Source organism: Panthera uncia, chromosome D1 (assembly GCF_023721935.1).
Source record: "Panthera uncia isolate 11264 chromosome D1, Puncia_PCG_1.0, whole genome shotgun sequence".
Classification (NCBI taxonomy): Eukaryota; Metazoa; Chordata; class Mammalia; order Carnivora; family Felidae; genus Panthera; species Panthera uncia.
The window spans coordinates 47,448,320-47,471,887 of record NC_064808.1 but is presented as its reverse complement, the minus strand read 5'-3'; the positions used below and the strand labels follow the sequence as shown (position 1 = coordinate 47,471,887).

At 39.5% G+C, this 23,568-nt stretch overlaps 1 protein-coding gene across 2 annotated transcripts in view; it reads right to left on the bottom strand.

Annotated features, from left to right (window-relative positions):
- DENND5A (DENN domain containing 5A) overlaps window positions 1-23,568 on the bottom strand; it is a 120,468-nt gene that overhangs the window by 36,448 nt on the left and 60,452 nt on the right. The window contains exons 6-9 of one of the 2 annotated variants that reach the window (XM_049650369.1): window positions 19,577-19,894; window positions 10,919-11,134; window positions 10,296-10,530; window positions 9,733-9,882 (exon numbers count right to left, since the gene is read on the bottom strand). In XM_049650369.1, coding sequence (XP_049506326.1) covers window positions 9,733-9,882; window positions 10,296-10,530; window positions 10,919-11,134; window positions 19,577-19,894 — 919 coding nt within the window. The remainder of the gene's footprint in view (window positions 1-9,732; window positions 9,883-10,295; window positions 10,531-10,918; window positions 11,135-19,576; window positions 19,895-23,568) is intronic. The other variant, XM_049650372.1, reaches the window with a different exon arrangement.

The following is a 23,568-nucleotide window of genomic DNA, read 5'->3' as shown; positions in this document are numbered from 1 at the left end:
GTAATTATGCTGATTACAAGAAGCAAGACAAAAAAGAAAAGAAAGAAAGAAAACAATGTATGATTCCATTTATATAAAATTCCAGGGGCTCCTGGGTGGCTCAGTCAGTTAAGTGTCCGACTCTTGATTTTGGCTCAGGTCATGATCTCAGGGTTGTGTAGTATTTCAGGATTGTAAGACCAAGCCCTGCATCAGGCTAAGTGATGGGTGTGGAGCCTGCTTAAGATTCTATCTCTCCCTATCTCTCACTGCCCCTCCCCATTTCTCTCTCAAAAAAAAAAAAAAAAAAGAAAGAAAGAAAGAAAAAAAGTGCCAGGTGCTACTCTAGGCCCTGCAGATATAGGGGTGAATCAAAGGAATGTCTTTATCTATAAAATTAGTGGGTGAGTAGAATTGATTGCCATCAAGATCCCCCTATTTTAGTTATTTATTTAATTTAAATCTGACCTAGTTAACATATAGTATAATAATGACTTCAGGAATAGAATTTAGTGATTGATCACTTACATGTAACACCCAGTGCTATCCCAACAAGTGTCCACCTTAATGCCCCTTGCCCATTTAGCCCATCCCCCCACACAACACCCCTCCAGCAACCTTCAGTTTGTTCTCCATATGTAAGAGTCTCTTATGGTTTATCTCCCTCTCTGTTTTTGTATTATTTTTACTTCCTTTCCCTTATATTCATCTGTTTTATATCTCATATGTGGAATTTATATTATATGATATATATATATATATATGTCATATGATATTTGTCTTTCTCTAATTTCTCTTAGATTAATACTTTCTAGTTCCATCCACATTGTTGCAAATGGCAAGAGTTCATTCTTTTTGATCACCAAGTAATATTCCATTATATATATATATATATATATATATATATATATATATACCACATCTTCTTTATCCATTCATCAGTCAACAGACATGTGGGCTTTTTCCATACTTTGGCTACTGTCAATAGCACTGTTATAAACACTGGGGTGCATGGGCCCCTTCAAAAGAGCACTCTTGTATCCTCTGGATAAATACCTAGTAGTAAAATTGCTGGGTTGTAGGGTAGTTCTATTTTTAATTTTTTGAGGAACCTCCATACTGTTTTCCAGAGTGCTGCTGCACCAGTTTGCATTCCCACCAGCACTGCAGAAGGGTTCCCCTTTCTCCACATCCTTGCCAACATCTGCCATTGCCTGAGTTGTTAATGTTAGCCATTCTGACAAGTATGGTATCCCATTGTGGTTTTGATATGTATTTCCCTGATGATCAGTGATGTTGAGCATTTTTTCATGTGTCTGTTAGCCATCTGGATATCTTCTTTGGAGAAGTGTCTATTCATGTCTTTTGCTCACTTCTTCACTGGGTCATTTGTTTTTTGGGTGCTGAGTTTGATAAGTTCTTTATAGATCTTGGATACTAACCCTTTACCCTATGTCATTTGCAAATATCTTCTCCTATTCCATCGGTTGCCTTTTAGTTTTGCTGATTGTTTCCGTTGCTGTGCAGAAGCTTTTTATCTTGATGAGGTCCCAATAGTTCATTTTTGCTTTTGTTTCCCTTACCTCCAGAGACATGTCAAGTAAGAAGTTGCTGAGGCTAAGGTCAAAGAGGGTGTTTCCTGTCTTCTTCCCTAGGATTTTGATGGCTTCCTGTCTTACATTTAGATCTTTCATCCATTTTGAGTTTATTTTTGTGTATGGTGTAAGAAAGTGGTCCAGGTTCATTCTTCTGCATGTTGCTGTCCAGTTTTCCCAACACAATTTCTTCCATTGGATATTCTTTCCCGCTTTGTCAAAAATTAGCTGACCATGTAGTTATGGGATTTCTAGGTTCTCTATTCTGTTCCACTGATTGATGTGTCTGTTTTTGTGCCAGCAGCATACTGTCTTGATGATTACAGCTTTGTAATACAGCTTGAAGTCCAGAATTACGATGCCTCCAGCCTTGGTTTTCTTTTTCAGGACTGCTTTGGTTATTCGGGGTCTTTTCTGGTTCCATACAAATTTAGGATTCTTTGTTCTATCTCTGCGAAGAATGCTAGTATTATTTTGATAGAAATTGCATTGAATATGTAGATTGCTTTGGGTAGATTGACATTTTTACAATATTTGTTCTTCCTATTCAGGAGCATGGAATGTTTCTCCTTTTTTGTGTGTGTCTTCTTCAATTTCTTTCATAAGCTTTCTATAGTTTTCAGTGCATAGATTTTTCACCTTTTTGGTTAAGTTTATTCTATGTATTTTATGGGTTTTGAAGCAATTGTAAATGGGACTGATTCCTTGATTTCTCTTTCTGCTGCTTCATTAATGGTGTATAGAAATGCAACCAATTTCTGTACAGATTTTATTATCCTACAACGTTGCTGAATTCATGGATCAGTTCTAGCAGCTTTTTGGTGGAATCTTTTGGGTTTTCCATATAGAGTATCATGTCATCTGCAAAGAGTGAAAGTTTGACTTCCTCCCTGCCAATTTGGATGCCTTTCATTTCTTTGTGTTTTCTGATTGCTGAGGCTAGGACTTCCAATACTATGTTGAGTAACAGTGGAGAGAGTGACATCCCTGTCATGTTCCTGACCTTAGGGGGAAAGCTCTCAGTTTTTCTCCAACAAGGATGATATTAATGGTGGGTCTTTTGTATATGGCTTTTATGATCGTGAGTTATGATCCTTCTATCCCTACTTTCTTGAGGGTTTTTATCAAGAAAGGATGCTGTATTTTGTCAAATGCTTTCTCTCCATGTACTAAGAGGATCACGTGGTTCTTATCCTTTCTTTTATTAATGTGATGTATCACATTGATTGATTTGCAAATACTGAACCAGCCCTACATCCCAAGAATAAACCCCACTGATCGCAGTGAACAATTCTTTTAATGCATTGTTGGATCTAATTTGCTAGTATCTGGTTGAGAATTTTTGCATCCATGTTCATCAGGGAAATTGGCTCTGTAGCTCTCCTTTTTAGTGGGGTTTTTGTCTGATCTTAGAATAAAGGTAATGTTGGCCTCGTAGAGTGAGTATGGAAGCTTTCCTTCCATTTCTATTTTTTGGAACAGCTTCAAAAGAATAGGTGTTAACTCTTCTTTAAATGTTTGGTAAAATTCCCCTGGAAAACCCTCCAGCCCTGGACTTTTGTTTGTTTGGAGATTTTTAATTACTGATTCAATTTCTTTACTGGTTATGGGTCTGTTCAAAATTTCTATTTCCTCCTGTTTCAGTTTTGGTAGTTTATGTTTAGTAGTTTATGTTTGGTAGTTATGTTTAGTTTTGTCCATTTCTTCCAGATTGCCCAATTTATTGGCATATAATTCCTCATAATACTCTCTCATTATTGTTTGTATTTCTGTGGTGTTGGTTATATCTCTCCTCTTTCGTTTGTAATTTTACTTATTTGGGTCCTTTCCTTTTTCTTTTTGACCAATCTGGATAGGGGTTTATCAATTCTGTTAATTCTTTCCAAGAATTAACAAGCTGCTGGTTTCATTGATGTGTTCTACCAAGGTTTTGTTTATTTTTTAAATTTCAATATCATTGATTTCTGCTCCAATCTTTATTTCCCTTCTTCTGGTTGTAGGCTTTATTTGCTGTTCTTTTTCTACCTCTTTTAGGTTTAAGGTTAGGTTGTGTATTTGAGACCTTTCTTCCCTCTTTAGGAAGGCCTGGATTGCTATATGCTTCCCTCTTATGACTGTCTTTGCTGCATCCCAGAGGTTTTGAGCTGTCATGTTTTCATTTTCATTGGTTTCCATGTACTTTTTAATTTCCTCTTTAATTTCTTGGCTAACCATTCATTTTTTAGAAGTATGTTCTTTAATCTCCAAGTATTCAGGGTCTTTCCAATTTTTTTCCTGTGGTTGATTTTGAGTTTCATAGTGTTGTGGTCTGAAAATATGCAATGTATGATCTCTATTTTTTTTGTACTTGTTGAGGGCTGATTTGTGTCCCAGTACGTGATCTATTCTGGAGAATGTTCCAAGTGCACTCAAAAAGAATGTGTATTCTGTTGCTTTAGGATGAAATGTTCTGAAAGTGTCTTAAGTCCATCCGGTCCAGTATGTCATTCAAACCCATCGTTTCCTTGTTGATTTTCTGCTTAGATTATCTGTCCATTACTTTAAGTTGGGTGTTGAAGTCCTTACTATTATGGTATTATTATCAATGAGTTTCTTTATGTTTGTGATTAACTGACTTACATATTTGGGTGCTTCCACTTTGGGGGCATAAATGTTTACAATTGTTAAGCCTTCTTGATGGACAGACCTCTTAATTATAATATAATGCCCTTCTTCATCCGTTGTCACAGGCTTTATTTTAAAATCTAGCTTGTCTTGGGGCGCCTGAGTGGCTCAGTCGGTTAAGCATCCAACTTTGGCTCAGGTCATGATCTAACGGTTTGTGAGTTCGAGCCCTGCATCTGGCTCTGGGCTGACAGCTCAGAGCCTGAAGCCCACTTCAGATTCTGTGTCTCCCTCTGTCCGCCCCTCTGCTGTTTGCACTCTCTCGCATTGTCTCAAAAATAAATAAACATTAAAAAACACTTTTTTAATAAAAATAAAAAAATAAAATCTAGCTTGTCTGATATAAGTATGGCTACTCTGCCTTTCTTTTGGTGACCATTAGCATGATAGATGGTTCTACATCCCCTTACCTTTTTAAAAACATTTTTAATGTTTATTTATGTTTAAGAGAGAGAGAGCATGAGTGCACAAGGGGCAGAGAGAGAGAGGAAGACCCCAAATCTGAAGCAGGCTCCAGGCTCCAAGCTGTCAGCACAGAGCCCAATGCGAGGCTTGAACTCAGGAACCATGAGATCATGACCTGAGCTGAAGTCGGACGCTTAACCGACTGAGCCACCCAGGCACCCTGTATCCCCTTGCTTTCGATCTGCAGGTGCCTTTAAGTCTAAAATGGGTCTCTTGTAAGCAGCATATAGATGGGCTTGGTTTTCTTATCCATTCTGATACCCTGTCTTTTGACTGGAGCATTTAGTACATTGACATTTAGAGTGAGTACTGAAAGATACAAATTTAGTGCCATTGTGTTGCCTGTAGAGTTGAAGTTTCTGGTGATGTTCTCTGGTCCTTCTAGTCTTTGTTGCTTTTTGGTCTTTTTGGGTTTTTTTTGCCTTTTCTCCACTCAGAGAGTCCCCCTTAAAATTCCTTGCAGGGCTGATTTAATCATCATGAACTCCTTTAGTTTTTGTTTGTCTGGGAAACTCTTTATCGCTCTATTTTGTTTTGGGGTTTTTTTTAAATTTTTTTTTTAAATGTTTATTTATTTTTTAGAGAGAGAGACAGAGTGCAAGCCAGGGAGGAGCAGTGGGAGGAAGACACACAATCCGAAACAGGTTCCAGGCTCTGAGCTGTCAGCACAGAGCCCAACGCAAGGCTCAAACCCACAGACTGGGAGATCATGACCTGAGCCAAAGTCATACACTCAACTGACTAAGCCACCCAGGCGCCCTTTTATCGCTCTATTTTGAATGATAGCATTGCTGGATAAAGAATTCTTGGCTATATATTTTTCCAATTCAGCACGTTGAATATATCTTGCCACTCATTTCTGGCCTGCCAAGTTTCTGTGGATAGGTCTGCTGTGAATCTGATCTGTCTTCCCTTATAGGTTAAGGACTTTTGTTTTCCCTTGCTGCTTTCTTAAATTCTTTCCTTGTCTGTGTATTTTGTGAATTTGACTATATGCCTTGCTGATGGCAGGTTTTTGCTGAATCTAATGGGAGTTATCTGTGCTTCTTGGATTTTGACATCTGTATCCTTCCCCAGATTAAGAACGTTTTCCACTATAATTTGCTCACATAACCTTCTGACCCTTTTTTTCTCTCTTCATCTTCTGGGACTCCTATGATTCAGATGTTATTCCTTTTTAATGTGTCACTGAGTTCTCTAAGTCTTGTATCATGCTCTTTTCCCTTTGTTTCCCTTTTTGTTTCATTATTCTCCATTATTTTGTCTTCTATATTGTTGATTTGCTACTCTGCTTTATCTATCCTTGGCATCATGGCATCCACTTGAGATTGCATCTCACTTATAGCATTTTTAATTTTGTCCTGATGATTTTATTTCTTTTATCTCTGCAGAAAGGGATTCTATGCTTTTTTTCAACCCCAAGTAGTATTCTTATTATCGTGGTTCTAAATTCTAGTTCAGATATATCTGTGTTGAGTAAGCCCCTGGCTGTTATTTCTTCCTGTTCTTTCTTTAGGGGTGAATTCCTTCATTTTATAATTTTAGAGGAAGAAAAAAAATTAACAAAATTAAAATTAAAAAATTAAAAACAAAACAAAAAAATCAAATAAAGGAAGCTAGATCCTCAGTGTATTTTGGGCTGGTTGTTGAAGGAAGCTTGACAGAATAGAGAAAAAAGGGAAAGAAAGAAAAAAGGTAAGAAAAAATTTCAAAAGTAAAAATATATATATAATGAAATAGATTAAATGAAATAGAATTTAAAAAATTTAATTAAAAATGTAGTAAAATTTTTTTAATTTTAATTTTCAAAAAAGAAAATAAATTTTTTTCTTTCTGTTTCTAAGAAAAAAAAGAAAAATTTAAACAAAGACAGAAGCAAAGAAAAAACAGCACAAATAAATGAACCAGCAAACAGAATGAAACCCGAATGAAGTTATATCCAGTTTCCTCTAAAACTCAAACTATGAAGCACTCTATAGTCCATACACTAAGCAGGCAGAGAGATTTGTGCTGGTCTTCTAGGGGATGTGCTTAGAGGGTGCAGCTGGGCAGGGCGTGGTGTAACGGCTCCATTCTCCAGTAGATAGCGCTGCTTAGCTTACTGGGATTGATCAGTGTGGCGCACATGCACTTGCATGCACCTGAGAGATGGAAATGGCTTCACCCAGCTCCCTAGTCTCTGGCACAGGAACTCTGCACTCTCACCAACCTGTGATCAAGCACCCTTCCTTTTTCTCAGGCCTCTGTCCACTCCCCACCTTTACCCTGTCCATGTCCAAGCCATCAGCTTGCCAAGCAGCACCTCCCTCCAGAGTTTTACCTCAGATGGGGATGCATTTCAAACCCCTCATTTCAGAGACCCCTACAACTTGGGGAGGGTCTCACTGAGCAATGGCTGGGTGCCGGCTTGCCCCAGAGAATGTTTGTGCGATCATACAGCAGCAAGGTTCAGAGATTATGGCAAATCACAACAAACAGCTGGCACCAGGTTTCACCACATGCTGGTGTCTTTGTCCCAATACCAGCAAATGTGACTGCTCTCCGGGGTCCACTGGGACCTTTGCCTGTGTGGAGGCTGTATGGAGTGAAAGCCAAATGCTCTACACATATGGGAACCGCTTCTTCCACTGTGGCAAATGGACCCCTCAGACCCCAGTGCCTGCTCCTGGGGATTCACCTGCTTCCTCACCAGAACACTGCCAGGCACTGACCTCCAGAATTTCAGACTCTGTACTCCACTGTTTATAGAATCCTAATGGTATTGAAACCCTCTCCTTTCTCTCCGTCAATGGTTCTGGGGAACAGATTTCTTGTTCAGTCCCCTGCAAGTGCTTTCACTCTTTCTCTCTCTTTCTCTCCAACTACTTTCAGGGGAGTGCTTTTCTCTCATGATCCCAAATTGTCTCACTCTCCCCATTGCTCTTTCTCTGCCCTCTCTCCGCAAAAACAGCTTCCTACCTTCCACAGCTTTTCTCTCCCCCAGTTCACCTCTCCGCACTGGGAACTTGCTGAGTTCTGTGGCTCAAGTTATGCAGATTGTTGTGTTAATCCTCAGATCAATTTCCTAGGTGTGCAAAATGGTTTGGTGTGATCTAGCTGTGTTTCAGGGACAAGAAAACCTGAGTCTCCATGCTGCTCTGCCATCTTCCCGTTTCCTCCCCTTTTAAAAATATTTATTTATTTTTGGGAGAGCACAAGCAGGGGAGGGGCAAAGAGAGGGGGACAGATGATTCAAAGCAGGCTCCATGCTGACAGGCTAACAGCAGCAAGTCTGATGTGGGACTTGAACTCACGAACCGTGAGATCATGACCTGAGCCAAAGTCAGACGCTCAACCGAGTCACCCAGGTGCCCCCAAGATCCCTTTTAAATGTAGCATTTTAAAGGATCTCCAAAAATATCCCCTTATTTATGTGTTTACCATTTTCCAATAAGCCTGCTTCAAGATGCTAAAGTGTAAGATGGAATGAGGTGACTGAACTAGTCCTCCAGGCTAGAGATCTGAGGCCAGTGGCAAGAACCCTGCTCTAGAATGTTTAGAGTACAGCGGCACCTGGGTGGCTCAGTCAGTTAAGCATCTGACTTCAGCTCAGGTCAGGATCTCATGGTCCATGAGTTCAAGCCCTGTGTTGGGCTCTGTGTTGACAGCTCAGAGCCTGGAACCTGCTTCAGATTCTGTCTCTCCCTCTCTCTGCCTCTCACCTGCTCACGCCTATCTCTCTCTCTCTCTCTCTCTCTCTCTCACAAATAAACAAACATTAAAAAAAAGTTTAGACTATTTGGAGTACATAGAGTTGCCTAAGGGTCTGTGACACCAATTTTGCTGAAATTAATCATATGAATGAGGGTTAGTTGACTCTCCTTCCATATTCCATGAGAACAGACACAAGTCCTGGTCACAACTGAGACCAGAGTAATTCAAATCAGCATGCTTCAGTGTTTGGTGTTCAACAAATGGATTAGAGATGGGCTGAGAACTGACTGCCTAGACACTTGTGACAGATGGGCAAGGCCTCAAGTGACTAGAGCTGCTAGCTCCATAGCCTCTAGCTATAAGCAAACTTCTCCCTTTATTCCAGTGAGTCATATACAAATATTATCATTTTCAAAGGTAGCAAAATATGAAAAGATCAGGAAGTCCTGATTTAAGCTGATGGCCTGGGAGATGTTTCTCTAAACGTTTCCACATTCTTGTAAAAATCTGTCAAGCTTCCCAGGACCAAAACCTTAAGCAGGGTTCAGGAATATGAAGCCTGATGTGTTCCAGAAAGCAAGAATGATTGTGTTAGAGCAGTCCACTTGCATAGGCAACATGTCCTCATTAGCCAAGAGGACTGTCATCTTAATGAAAGGCTTAGAACAAGAGCTACAAGGTAAAGACAGAAGGCTAGAGAATGTAAGGTTGATGAAGGCAGGACTTTGTCCAAATTGTCACCAGTTTTATCTTCAAAACCTAGAGAAATGCCAGGCACATTCATTCACTCAGTAAATATTTGCTGAGCACTTACCATATGTTGAACGTGCAATAGGTATTATGCAATTTGTTAAGTAAATGAACAAAATACACAAAAAGGCTACAACAAGGACACTCAACAACCCACAAAGAAGTGAACACATGACTTAATCTGATACCTCAGATGAGACTATTTTCTACCTAAACTGATCTAGACAGGGACTCTGAACAAAAAGGTCTTTTCAATCATGCATGTAGCAAACAACTTTTAACATCTATATGTGCTAGCAGATTAGGGGTAAGAAAATGAGTAAATAATCTCTGCTCTCAAACTGTTCCCATAATAGCTCAAATGAATAGAGATTATAGAGAAGAGGCAACAACAAAGCACCACAGGAGCACTGAGGAGGAATTCACTGACTCAGTCTGAGGTCATCAGAAAAGGCTCCACAGAGGAAGAGACATTTCAGCTAAGGCACACCAACTAGTGTCTAATCACAACTCATTCACTGCTTCTTTCTCGCTAATACAGCCCCGATATCATTCAGGGTAATATTACACCCAGTTCAATACTCACTTTCACAGCCTCCCTTGCACTTAAGGATGGTCATAGAACATGGTTGTAGCCTATGAGACAACAGAAGTTGTTGGGAATTTCTGGGAAAGCTTTTGTTTTCTGATACAAGAGGGAAAATACCGCTGGCATCAACCTTCCCCTCTTCTTGCCCTGAATGTAAACATAGAAAGCCTCTTGTAACCATGAGGCAACAAGTATGAATATAAAAGTCAATATGCTATGGATAACTGAGTAAAAAGTAGAATCTCAGTTCTTGATTACATTGTTGAGCAACTGAGCTAACACCAGAAACCACCAATTCTGCACTCCTTGCTAATTTGAGAGAAATAACCCCCATCTGTCTAACCCAAATTTGATTAGATTCTCTATTACAGCAGGACCCATTCCTAACTGACACAGTGTTAAAGGAGACGTTTGCCAGGCAAAACAAAAGGAAAGAGTATTTCAGGCAATGGGAATAATTTATGTAAAGCAGAAAAAGGGAAAGAAGTTGGCATATTTAGAAACAGGGACACTTTAGTGACATAATCCAAGAGGAGAGTACAGCAACAAGAAGGCCTCACCTGCTTCATCCACAGTGGTACACTTCTGGTACATGGATGTACGAAGAGTAGGTGTCCGAACATTCAACAGCCTGATTTTGTCTACTCGAGAATCAAATACACGGAGTACAGGGTCTTTATCATCATCATCATGACACATGATTTTGTTGTCAATGAAAGAAGCAAACATCTGGGTCTCTAGAAATCTTGAGAGGAAGGGCAGATATGGCTCAGGCTGGTCTGACAGAAAAGATGCCTGATTGGACCAAAAGGAAACACACAGTCATTGACAGCCTTGACCAGCAAAGGCAACACACCGAAGGGATCCAGTAGGTTAAATTTTTTCTCAAGTTTCCTAGGTCTTTATGAAAAGCAAACAGCAAAATCTCTTCATTTATTTTAACACTCATATAATTTCAGATATCCTGAAATTTTGACACACTAGCTCAAACTTACTCAGGTAACCTACTGTGGCAACCAATCTTCCCAGAATCCTGATGTTCAACCTGCACGTGCACCTTAACCTAAGAGAGCTCTGTTTCCAGCATATATGTATAATGAAAGAAAAACTCATCTTCAGTTAAATCTTCAAGAGGGTCTGGCATATTCTCATTTCTCACCACCTCTCCAGCAGGATTACTCACTTTATCAAAGTTTTGCATCTGCTCCCTGTTGGTAAACCAGGACTCCTTATCCTGGCTGGGCTGAATAACAAACACCTCATAATCTGCAAACATCTGAGTGAAACGATTTGCAAAAACTTCCCGGATCTGAATGTTTAGCTGGTAAATCCTCAGTTCTTCCTCATCACATTGAACCTTCAGGTCCTTATTGCTGCTGGGGTCTTCACGTACTTCCAGCTACCAAAAATCAAACAACAGTTGAAAATATAAGCTTTTCCTTTATCCTCCCCAAAATGCAACTCATCCGTTCCACCCCCACCCCCCTTCCAGTGGTCACTTACTTCACAGCAAATGGAGAAAAGAAACAAAAGAGAAAAATATCAGAAGGAAAAAAAGAAAGAGATTCTGACATGCAGAAGAGAAAAATGAGGGTGTTCCACTTGCAGGTACCCAGGAACTTAATGAAAATAGAGATTAAGATTACAGGCAGAGAGAGATTCAGCAATAAAAGAAAAGCTGCTACTTATCTTGAGGGTCAGAGAAAGGAGGGAATCTGGGAAGTCAATGAGAAAATGATAATGCAAAGCAACAGAGTAAGACTCTGGCTCTCCCTTCATCTCTTTGATTTTCTCCCCCACATCACTGTCCTTATCTTTCTCCCTAAGAACTTTTCCTTACTGTGTCCAACCTCTCTAAATATTTCCCTGCTCCTCTTTAGCCACAATTAAAAAAAAAACAAAAAACAAAAAGTCTGCTCTACTACCTAAATAGAACAGGAAAATGAAATGTTTCACACTTCACTAAAAAAAAAAAAAAAAAAAGCCAAAGTGATTACATTGTCCCATTTGCTTATACATAATTTATAAAAATAATTTAACAGTGAGAATGGAGGAGGGTGAAGAGATGAGTAAAAAACTACAGAAAGCTGACAGTCTCATCAAAGTCAAGAAATGAAAAACTAACTTGATCCCCAAAAGAGAATAGGACTAACATTCAAGAGTGATGAGGGAGCTAGGGGCAGGCTGAGAGCAAAATGTAGGCTAACAGCATTCCCCACCCCCCAAGTGGGACATGTATATATAATATTTCTTGGACACTCCAAGCTACCCCAAAACAGGAAAGGACAAAAAACCGAAATGGTTAAACTGATAAGAGTCTCCACCAGTTTACCAGAAAAAGGCAATCCCATCATAGCCTAAAGTCTAAGAACTCCCAACTGTCTTAATGTTAATGCTTTGCTAGAGGGAAAAACAACCTTAGCTTGACAATAGTAGGCCTCCAGTACGTGTTTAGCATGTAAAAGTCTCTTTGGAAACTCCTATCTCCTCCCCTCCCCCCTCCATAAACCGGTCACCCTACACACACACACACACACACACACACACACACACACACACACACACTTATAGTACAGCTCTTTCTGCTCACAGGTCCTGTCCCCGTGCTTTAATAAAATCACTTTTTTGTACCAAAGACATCTTCAAGAATTCTGTCCTGGCTGATAGCTCTGGACCACCTCACCATTACCCCAAAATTTAATCATAAGGCACCCAGTGTGTGGGGCGATGAGTCTTTTCATCTGGACTCTGAGTTTTGGTGTAAATTTGGTGAGCCCTTTCTCTTTTCCTCCTTTACTCTCATGGTCTTTTGGAACACTTTCATGTTGGCTGCAATCCTCTAGCCTGTGGCTACTCTATGGGGTAGCCTGCCTTCTGACTGTTAAGTTAGTACCCTGGCTGGAATGGTAATAAGACCCAGAAACTTGATGCCCTCTCTTTATTCCTGTCCTTATACAAAGTTGTCTCTCTTGGGCACAGGACAGCCACCTAAATCACCAAGATGGCTACCAATCTTAAGACTCCCGTGTGAAGTTCCCTCCTCAAGGTCTCTGGTCCAGCAGCTTCTGGCCTTGAGATCTCCACTGGCCAAAACCAGTACCCAAATGAATTAAAACCCTACCGGGGACCATTTCCTAAGGAAGTTGGCTATAAAGACTGTGTGTGTTGGAACCTTACTAAGATCATAATAGATTTCTATCTGTGCTGCTTTCCATCAATGTCCTCTATCAACTACTACTTAAATTACAAAATTGGGGAATTCCCCCTTGTAAAACTTTTCCAGTGTTTTCCATGGGTTACAAAACGGTGGTTTCTTGGCCTTCTCAGCAAGGCAAACTTGGTCCAAACGCCAGGCACCCATCTGTAGCCTAGGATGCAAAGTGCAAGCAGGGGGACGCTAGCATCCCTCCTTCAGGAGCCCTTAATCGACTGATTGGTGGTCATAGTGATTTCGTTCGAGGGACACTTGGGGTTGCTTTGACACCAGGAACCTCTGACATATCCTGCGCATGGGATACCACCCAGGAATCAGGGGGATTCTCAGGGGTAATGGACCTTCTTTCTACTTTCTCTCTACTTTTCTGTCTAGGAACAGGGGAGCTTCTCCTCAGTCCCCAAGGATTCTCTCTTGGGATGCCTTTTAACCCAGTGGAAATAATTTGGTTTGCAAAATGTAGAAAAGAACTGATCTCCTATAACACTGCATGGCCTTAGTAAACAGGGCAAATGGATGGAGGTACCCTAGGTCCAGGCCTTCATGGCTCTACCCGGACCCAAGAGCCTCTTGCACAATGTGTTTGGTCAGTAACCAGGCCAGTAAACTCCCTCCTGATATACTGGATGATAACTGTCTAAACGGGCCTCCTCCTGATAGTACCCAGGTTGCTGGAGGAAACACAGGCCATCCCTGACAAAGGGGATGCTCTTTCTCTTTTTATTTTTAATTTTTTTAATGTTTATTTATTTTTGAGAGAGAGACAGAGACAGAGACAGAGACAGAGTACAAGCAGGGAGGGACAGAGAGAGAGTGAAACACAGAATCCAAGGCAGGTTCCAGGCTCCAAGCTGTCAGTACACAGCCCAACGCAAGGCTTGAACTCACGAACCATGAGATCATGACCTGAGCCAAAGTCAGACGCTTAACTGACTAACCCACTCAGGCGCCCTGGGATGCTCTTTCTCTTAAGTGGACACATATGAAACAACTCAGCGTTTATTTAAACTAATTTAAGTGTGCTGGTTTAATTAAAATAGACATGTCTTCAGAGTTATCAGCATTAAATATGAAACTTGTATTCTACCAAGGTTTACTAAAGGTCAAATAAGCTCATGTTATCTCTGTTGCAATTTGTTAGCAAAAAGATGACTTAAAATGATGGTTAATTTTGTCTGTTTCAAAGTTTTCATGGGTAATTGTTAAGAGCTTTCAAAGTCTTTGGTAACCTGAAACTTTGAAGTTTTGCTTGCACAATAAACGAGATTAAATTCATTGGACATCTAGGTCTTTTCCAAATAGGATAGAGTGCTAAAACTTTGATTACTGAATATAGGTTTGTGCTTTTAACTCCTTATTGCAGAGAAACTAAGGCTATTTGGGTCTATTGGAAAACATGCTTTGTGCTTAACTGGTTCATGAATTTGCCCTCTAAAGAACTCTGGTGTAATGGTTTATGATTGGTTACTAAGTTTTCATTGGAGACTAAGGTTTCCAAGAGTTAAAATTCTGCTAAATGTACTTAAGACTGATGGAAATACGAAAAGCCAACTCCATATGTAGGTAAGTAGGAGATAATATAAAAAATATATAAGGAATGGAAATATATTTTTTGTTGAAGGTAAAAGAAAATAATTTTGTCCTAAATGAGATTGGTTGGAGAGAAATGGCTTGGGACAAAATCTGAAGGCAAAGGAAAGCTGTAGAAGGTTCATGAAGGAAAATCTTGAAAAGGAATTTATGTGTAGTCAGGATGGACTAAGGTTGAGATTAATATAGTTTAAAAGTACACTGGGGGGGCACCCTAGTGGCTCAATCAGTTGAGCATCCAACTTCAGCTCAGGTCATAGTCTCACAGTTCATGGGTTCGAGCCCCGAGTTGGGCTCAGTGTTGACAGCTCAGAGCCTGGAGCCTGCTTCGGATTCTGTCTCTCTCTCTCTCTCTCTCTCTCTCTCTCTCTTTGTCCCTTCCCCTACTCATGCTCTGTCTCTCTCTCAAAAATAAACATTAAAAAAAAATAAAAATTTTTTAAAAACTTAAAAAGTACACTGGTATAAGGTTGAAATTCTGTTTTTCTCTCTTTTCAAAAGACAAAGTTTTCTTAGATTGTTGATCTGCTCTCATTAAGAAAATGTAAACAAAGGTTACAATAGGTGATATTACGTTTCATCTTTATCAGGTCTTTGATTACTTAAAATTGCTCATATTAAAGGAGCTAGGTTTTGCTAACAACTGTATAATACTACCTATTTGCCTTTAGGATTTCTTATTGCCAGCTTGGGTAAAGAAATAAGATTTGTAATGATCTGTAATCCTATTTAGGATGTGCTTTATAACTTTCTAAATTTTAACAAACTTCCCAGGATTTAAAGGGTAAATGAAGTCTTTTTGACCAATTAGGCCTTTTTATTTTATATGCTAAGTTACTTGGAAAAGCATTGTCAAATAATGGTTAACCTTAGGTTGTATTGCATGTGTAAATGCTATAACTGCTCAAATATATATGAAATTCCTAAAGTTTTAATGCTTTATCACTTGATATTCTGATTATTGAAATGTGTTACAGAAATAACCGAATTTCCTTGTCAACTGCATCATAATGAACTCTCATCAGATCTTTAACAATGTCCATTTCTGATATTTTGTCACTTATAATTGTTCTTATTCTCTCACAAAACTACTTCATCTTCAAGGAGATTCATAAAAGGGACTTTTAGAACAAATATTTGACATCTTTAAGATTAATACTAACATGGGTAAGAACTTCCAGAACTAAAAACTGCATTCAAACTGAACAAGAATTAGGAACATGGGACTAAATAAACTAAAGAAGATTATAGTTTTTGTGATTCGTTCGAAATATTGCTGGTTCTCTAATGTTTGCTCTTCCAGATTAAGTAAACTTCCTCTTGAGATATGTATAACATACAGAGATGTCATAAAGTATTCATTTGTAAACTGAAGCATTTATCTTTTCTCTCTACCTAAACCCTCTGAAATTCAAAACCTCTCAGTATTCTTTCTTTCATGGCGATTACAATTGTTTGCATAAGTTCAATAGGAATCTGTTCATCTTGTAACAGGACACCACTGGAAATACTGGTTATTTTACCAAGGCTTTAACTAGAATGTCCTATTTGAATGACATGCATAGACTCAGATATGACCCTAAAGCTTTAAGGAACCAAGGTTGAACTTATGAAACAGAACGATAACGCCCCTTGGAAATGTTGGCCTGACACCTTGTTTACAGAGTTCCCAACAGCCTTACCACGTGAGTAAAGAATGTCACTTCCTGACAGGTGCAGGAACCTCAGGATATCTTGGGGACCTTGTGAAGAGGAATTCTCCCAAATCTACAGGTATTGCAGGCATGTCTGATGGCAAGTACTTCACTTGGCTTTTGGCCTAGAGAGGCAACTAAAAGTTCAATCTGGAGATTTCTTATAAAAAGGCTCCAGCAAAACAAACTGTAAAAGATCCTTATGATCAATTGCTATTCTTGCTGAGTTTATGTAAATAATTAGGCCAAGTTTGTTAAAACTGAACTTGTACTACAAACAAACTAAGTCTTGATTTGGCTGTTTCTGGAAATGAAGGTTTTTTGAGAGAAAAACGATGTTTCAATAACGCACCGTTATGGATGTTAAATTCTAGTTCTGATGGTCTTTAAATGTTTGTTGTTTGCCTAAACTAGACAACTTGAGGTAAAATTCAGAAAAACTGTCACAATAGCACAGGTATGGACAATCTCCTTGCTTGTCATTCTGTGAGAAAAAAGACCCCATGGACATATTATTTAAACAACTGGAAAATGGGATGGATTCCCTCAACAACTACATATAAAAAGACTTTTCTCACTGTAAACCTCTCAATAGATAAAGACTATAGTATTTTACTAAATTATTCACTTGAGGCCAGGTTAATTCATAAACCTCTAAATATTGCAAAACATATCCTTTCCAAACCCAATCTGACAGTTACTAGAAACCCACCCCATATAAATCCAAAAGACCTGGTTTAGTTAAAGGATTAAAAGTCTAATACAGCAGGGGGCTTAACTCCAAAATGAAAAGGCCCCTATTGGGTCATATTATATACTCCCAATGCAGTAAAATTAGAGAGGCATTCTTCATAGGTTCCCATATCTAAATAAAATCTATACCCCCTTTACAGGGAATCAATAAGGAAACTAATGTGCCTTCTTATTCCTGTGAACCTGTGGAAAAGCTCAAATTTCTCTTATGATGGTTGTACCTTTCTTTTACGTTCTCCTTTCCCCAATTTCTACTAACAATTCCTTCTTACAATGAGCCGTTCAAAAGGATCACCACAGACATGTGAGTTACAAACCAGAAAGACCAATTGGATTCCTGCTGCCTGTTCCCACTCCCATCTGAGGATGGTTCAAGTCTCACATCTAAAAATCTCACTGGCAGCACTGGCAGACACAGGGTTTGTAATGTGCTCTAACCATTAACCTGTATTTTTCTTGTTTCTATAAAAGTACATCTTATTAATTACCTAATTGCTTACTACACAAGAGTCTATAGGATGGCTGTTTACCACCTACTACACAGTTAAAGCCTTAAATGACTCTCAAAATAACATTATATTAAATACTAAAATAACTCAAATGCCTAAAACAGTTCTACAAAACAGGATGGCATTTAGATGTTTTAATTGCTGCACAAGGTAGAACTTATACTTTCATAAAAACAAAATGCTGGGGTGCCTGGGTGGCTCAGTCAGTTAAGCATCCGACTTCGGTTCAGGTCATGATCTCACAGTTCGTGAGTTCAAGCCCCACATCGGGCTCTGTGCTGACAGCTCAGAGCCTTAAGCTTGCTTCTGATTCTGTGTCTCCCTCTCTCTCTGCCCCTCCCCTACTCGCATTCTGTCTCTCTCAAAAATGAATAAACATTAAAAAAATTAAAAACAAAACAAAATGCTGTGTATACATTCCAAATTACCACAAAAATATTTCTGGATTTCTAACTAACATGAATACTCAAATTGGTGCTTTAAACATCCCTCTCTTTCCTTTAATGATTGGTTAAACTCTTGGACTGGATGATTTCTGTCAGCTACCAAAGGACTTTCATTTGGGCCAATCTTTCTAGTTATTCTAATTATGTTTTGCTATTTTCTCCCATGCCTCTCTGCCTGGTGCCAAGACTCCATCACTGCAATAACTTCAAGCTAACAGATGATCCTTTCTACTCAAGGAGGTTCATACATGTTGCCCACGTTGGATTCAGCTGCCTCTATGTTTTTGTAACCCTCCCTACATGTTCCCCAAGTGACCAATATTGACCCATACAGGTAGGGACAACTCTACGCCCCTACTCAACAGGAAGAAGCTACAGAAGATGAGGCCTTCCACCTTCAGCAACCTTAAAGATGTAATGGTCAAAATTGTTCAGGGGGGATATGATGAGGGAGTGTCAGGCAAGCTGAGGGCAAAATACAGGCTGGTACCACCACCACCGCCCCCCACCACCCAAGGTGGAATATGTGTGATATTCCTCAGACACTCCTGGCTACCCAAGAACAAAGGAAAGGGTTTTAAGTGCTTGCCATGGTAATGTGGGAAATTAAGGCAAATGAAAAATTAAATTCCTTTACTGCCTACAGCCCATTGACAAGTCCTTGAGACTGGCATAGTGACCTCCCTCTAAGAACTCAGCTGCCTCAAGGATGAAACTCTGCTGGGGTGTAAAAGACAACCTTGGCTTAACATTATCCCAATCTCAAGGATCCTGTAAATCTACTTACTTTATCTCAACTGCCCCAAGATATATGCCAGCAATCATACTCCAAGCTTCTGACCCCTCAATATACATCTGAAGGGTCTCATGACTGAGGTTTTATTAAATGGTAACAAATGGTATTTCCCTCACAACAGCTAGGCCCTCAAGTTCCTGGAAACCTTGCTTCCAAAATTCCTTGGAGACTTACTCTATCCCTGACCCCCTTCCAACCTGATGATACATAATGAGTTACCCATCATGACCCCAGTGCAGCTCTTCCTGCCCACAAGTCCTGTCCCTGTGTTTTAATAAAATCACCATTTTGCACCAATGATGCCTTCAAGAATTCTTTCTTGGTTGTCAGCTCCAGACCCCATGAACCCCCCATCACCCTCAAAACTTCATCAAGAGGACCAGGATCTAGCCTCAGCTAAGCCACTTACCAGGCATTTAATCTTGGGCCACTCAGGCTCTCTAAGCCTTGGTTTCTTGAGCTATAAAGGAGTTAACAATATCTGCCCTGTATGCTATAGGTTGCCATGAAATTCACAGGGCAATGGATTTTAAAGAGGTCTGAACACAAAGATTACCACTGTCATCCCTCCAAGTCACTCTGCTGTCGTGTTCACAAAGAATGACAGTAGGCTCTCCTTGATGTCCAGGTGAGAAGCTACCCAAATTTAGATCTATATAGCATTTACTAAGATAATATATGCAAGAGCTAAATCCAGTCTCCCACACAAGAGCATTCTTTCACTGCTCGAAAATAAGCCTTGCCCTGAACTAGGTGCTTTCTCATCTCACACTTTATTTCAGCAGGACAGCCCCCTAGCACAGACCAAGCCTGTCACAAACTCATATACAGCATCTTACCTTTTCCAGACTCACACCAGTCCTCTTAACCAAGGCTTGCAGCCGGGCAATAGTTTCATTCTCCTTGAGGAGCTCGTAGGAATGCAAAGGGGAGCCTGCGATGTTCCCATTCCTCTTGTCAGAGACAAGCTCAGAGGCCCGAAGCCTCTTCAGCTTGGAGGCACTCTCGCTGCAATGAAGGTTTCCTTCAGGGGGAATGCCAAATGCCATGAGAATCTCAGAGACTTCCTGGACAAACTCCAATTTGTTGGGAAACTGAGGCAGGTCCTCTGGCAGCTCAATGAAGTGGTTGTCAATGTCCACAAAGCAGAGGTTAGCCTGGCAGTCAAAACAGGATGAGTGTGAACAACTCCAGAGCATTAAGAAGAAGCTTCAGAAAGGATAATGAACAGGAGAGGGAAGAGGAAATATTTGAAATAGGCATATATGAGATATGATATAAAGAAGGTGGGGCTCAGGAAGGAAATAGACCTAGGTTCCAATCTTCCCCTGCCACTTTCTAGGGAAAGTTACTTAATCTTCTGATTCTGTCTCCTCAGTTACGAATGTTATAAAGAGATAAAAACACTTATCTTAGAGAGGGGTAGGGATTCTGTGATGACACAGATGTTGAGCATCTAGTGCAAAATCCACACATACAGTAAATGCTCATAAAATGTTTGATGAATTCATGAATTCTTATAATAGTAAAAAGAACACCAGGAGTGAGTCAAAAAGTCTAGGTTCCATATCTCACTCCATCACTATCTCCTTTTATGACCCTGAGCATACCATCATCCTTTTCTGAGCCTTAGTCCTGATTTGTAAGATTTGGTGGCTGCTCTTACTGATTTCTGTGATTCCTTCTGGTTTTAAGGTTGCTTTTGAGAGGACCTACAGAGACAGCACTCATACACTGCTAGTGAGGTAGGTAATCTAGATTAACATAGAACAGTTTGGTAATAGCCATCTATCCTCATTTTATAGACAAAACTGACATAAAGAGGTTAAGTAACTTGTTCAAAGTCACACAGCTAGTAAGTAGTAGAACTGAGATCTAAACTCCTCTAGCCTGACTTCAGACATACACTCAAGCTCTTAACCATCCACCCTTCTCCTTAGAGGTCTTACGCATTTCTTATTCAATTTAACTTAAATATATTATAGTTCCTATTCCCGTTGGAATTTCTTTGTAGCAATACATTAGAAAAGGCTTTTTAAAAAATATTTATCTCGGGATGCCTGGTGGTTCAGTTGGCTGAGCGTCTGACTTCGGCTTAGGTCATGATCTTGCGGTTCCTGAGTTTGAGCCCCCCATCAGGCTCTCTGCTGTTAGCACGGAGCCCATTTTGAATCCTTTGTCCCCCTCTCCCTGCCCTTCACCTGCTGGTGCTCTCACACACTCTCTCTCTCAGAAATAAACATTAAATATATATATATATATTTATCTTATAACCATGAACCTGTCTAGCTAGCCAAGACAACTATTATTTCCTCCACTGCAGTGTTTAAATGCTTAAGAGTATTTCTGTTTTGTTCATAACAGAAATGATAGTATTACCTATACCATAAATTTGAGGATTATGAGACAATAAAATGTTGAGATTTATAGCTAGGCTCAAAGTACATAACAAATGCCAATTAACATTGTTATCACTGTGGAATAACTTCAATCAATGGATATCATAACAATATTACTAGGTAGAAAAATTCCATATTGAAAAGATGCTAATAATGCCCCTACTTATTTGTAAGTTTAATGTAATTTTTTTCAAAATCCCAGATTTTTGTTTTAAAAGGAGTGTCTGATGAACTGATTCTGAATTTTGCCTGAAAAAATAAAACAGCCAAGAAAATTTTAAGAAAACACTTGCCTTACTGGATTCTAATATAAACATAAAACAGTAATCTGTTGGAAAAAGAGAATCTTGGGGTACCTGGGTGGCTCAGTCAGTTAAGCGTCTGACTTCGGCTCAGGTCATGATCTCACAGTTCGTGAGTTCGAGCCCCGCGTCGGGTCCTGTGCTGACAGCTCAGAGCCTGGAGCCTGCTTCAGACTCTGTGTTTCCCTCTCTCTTTCTGCCCCTTCCCCACTCACGTTCTCTCTCCAAAATAAATAAACATTAAAAAAAAAAAAAAATGAGAATCTTGAACAGACCCATTTATTGTGGATGGATTGCTGAATAAATGTTTCGGGGACAATGGCTGTACATTTAGAAATGTTAAAATAGAATACCATACTCAAAAATAAATTTAAGATTGAAGCTTTAAATATAAAAAACAGGGGTGCCTATGTGGCTCAGTTGGTTAAGTGTCCAACTTTGACCCAGGTCTTGCTCTCACAGTTTGTGAGTTTGAACCCTGTGTCAGGCTCTGTGCTGAGAGCTCAGAGCCTGGAGCCTGCTTCAGATTCTGTGTCTCCCTCTCTCTCTGCCCCTTTCCCACTCACGTTCTGTCTCTCTCTTTCAAAAATAAATAAACACTTAAAAATAATAAAAAAAAAAAAAGCTACCTTATTTTCTCAAAAAGAGTATCTTTTAGAGATACAAACTGAATATATTTCAATAACATAATAATGCTGTGTGAGATCTGTTTCAAAATAATCAAGTAAGGTGAGTGGGGAGGAGGAGGGTAGAGAAAGAAAAGTGGCCATGAGTTGATGATTGTCATAAAACAATGGATGCTAGTCCCTTTACTCTTACACGTGTTCAACATTTTCCATTAAAAAAGTTAAAAAAAGTTAAATAAACCCACAAGGCGCGCCTGGGTGGCTCAGTCGGTTGGGTGTCCGACTTCAGCTCAGGTCATGATCCCGCAGTCCGTGAGTTTGGGCCCCGTGTCAGGCTCTGTGCTGACAGCTCAGAGCCTGGAGCCTGCTTTAAATTCTGGGTCTCCCTCTCTCTCTGCCCCTCCCCCACTCATGCTGTCTGTCTGTCTGTCTCTCTCTCTCTCTCTCTCTGTCAAAAATAAATAAACAAACATTAAAAAAAATTAAATAAACCCACAAAAGCATTAAAAGAAACTATAAAAAGTTACTATTCTATCTTAAGGTGGAATGAGCTTCCTAAACTTTATATAGAGCTAAAAACAAAGGTAAATACTGCCATAAAAAAATTAAAAGATAAGCAATCTAGGAAACAGTAATTGTTATGTATAACATGTAAAAGGTTAATAACCAAAGAAATCATTAAGATAAAAATAAATTCACCCAACTGAAAAGTAGAAATTGGTTATGGAAGGCAAACACAGAAGAACTTTCTTTCACCTGATTAACATCAAATATATGAAAAGATGTTCAATTTTGCTAATAATCTAAGAAATAAAAACAAAATACTTTTCATCTACTGTGCTGACAAAAGATTTACAAGATTTATAATGTCCAATGCCAGCCAAATAACAGGAAAACAAACATCTCAAACACTGTTATTACGAATGTAAACTGGCAGCACCTGGGTGGCTCAATGAGTGAAGCATCCAACTTCGGCTCAGGCCATGATCTCGCAGTTCTTGAGTTCGAGCCCCACATCAGGCTCTGTGCTGACAGCTCAAGAGCCTGGAGCCTGCTTTGGATTCTGTGTCTCCCTCTCTCTCTCTGCCCCTGCCCTGCTCTCATTCTGTCTCTCTCTCAAAAATAAACATTAAAAAAAACTTAAAAAACAAACCAAAAGAAAGGAATGTAAATGGAAAACTTTCTGAGGACAATCTTAAAGACATTCTTTTCCTGCCCAATCCAAGAACTAGAAAATTACCAGATACTTTATCTATCTAATCCTCCCCAATACCATCCCCAACCTATACATTCCCATTCCCCAGGTAACCACTATCCAGAATTCTCTATTACCTTTTTGGCTTTTGTTTTATAATTTATATATGCCTTTAAGTTTTTGCTTGTTTTTTAAATATATGAAAAGATTACCACTCCTTAAGGAATGTTATGGCACTACTTTTCTTCACTCAACAGGAGGTTACTAAAATTCAGCCATTTTGTTGTATGTAGCTATGTTATTCATTTT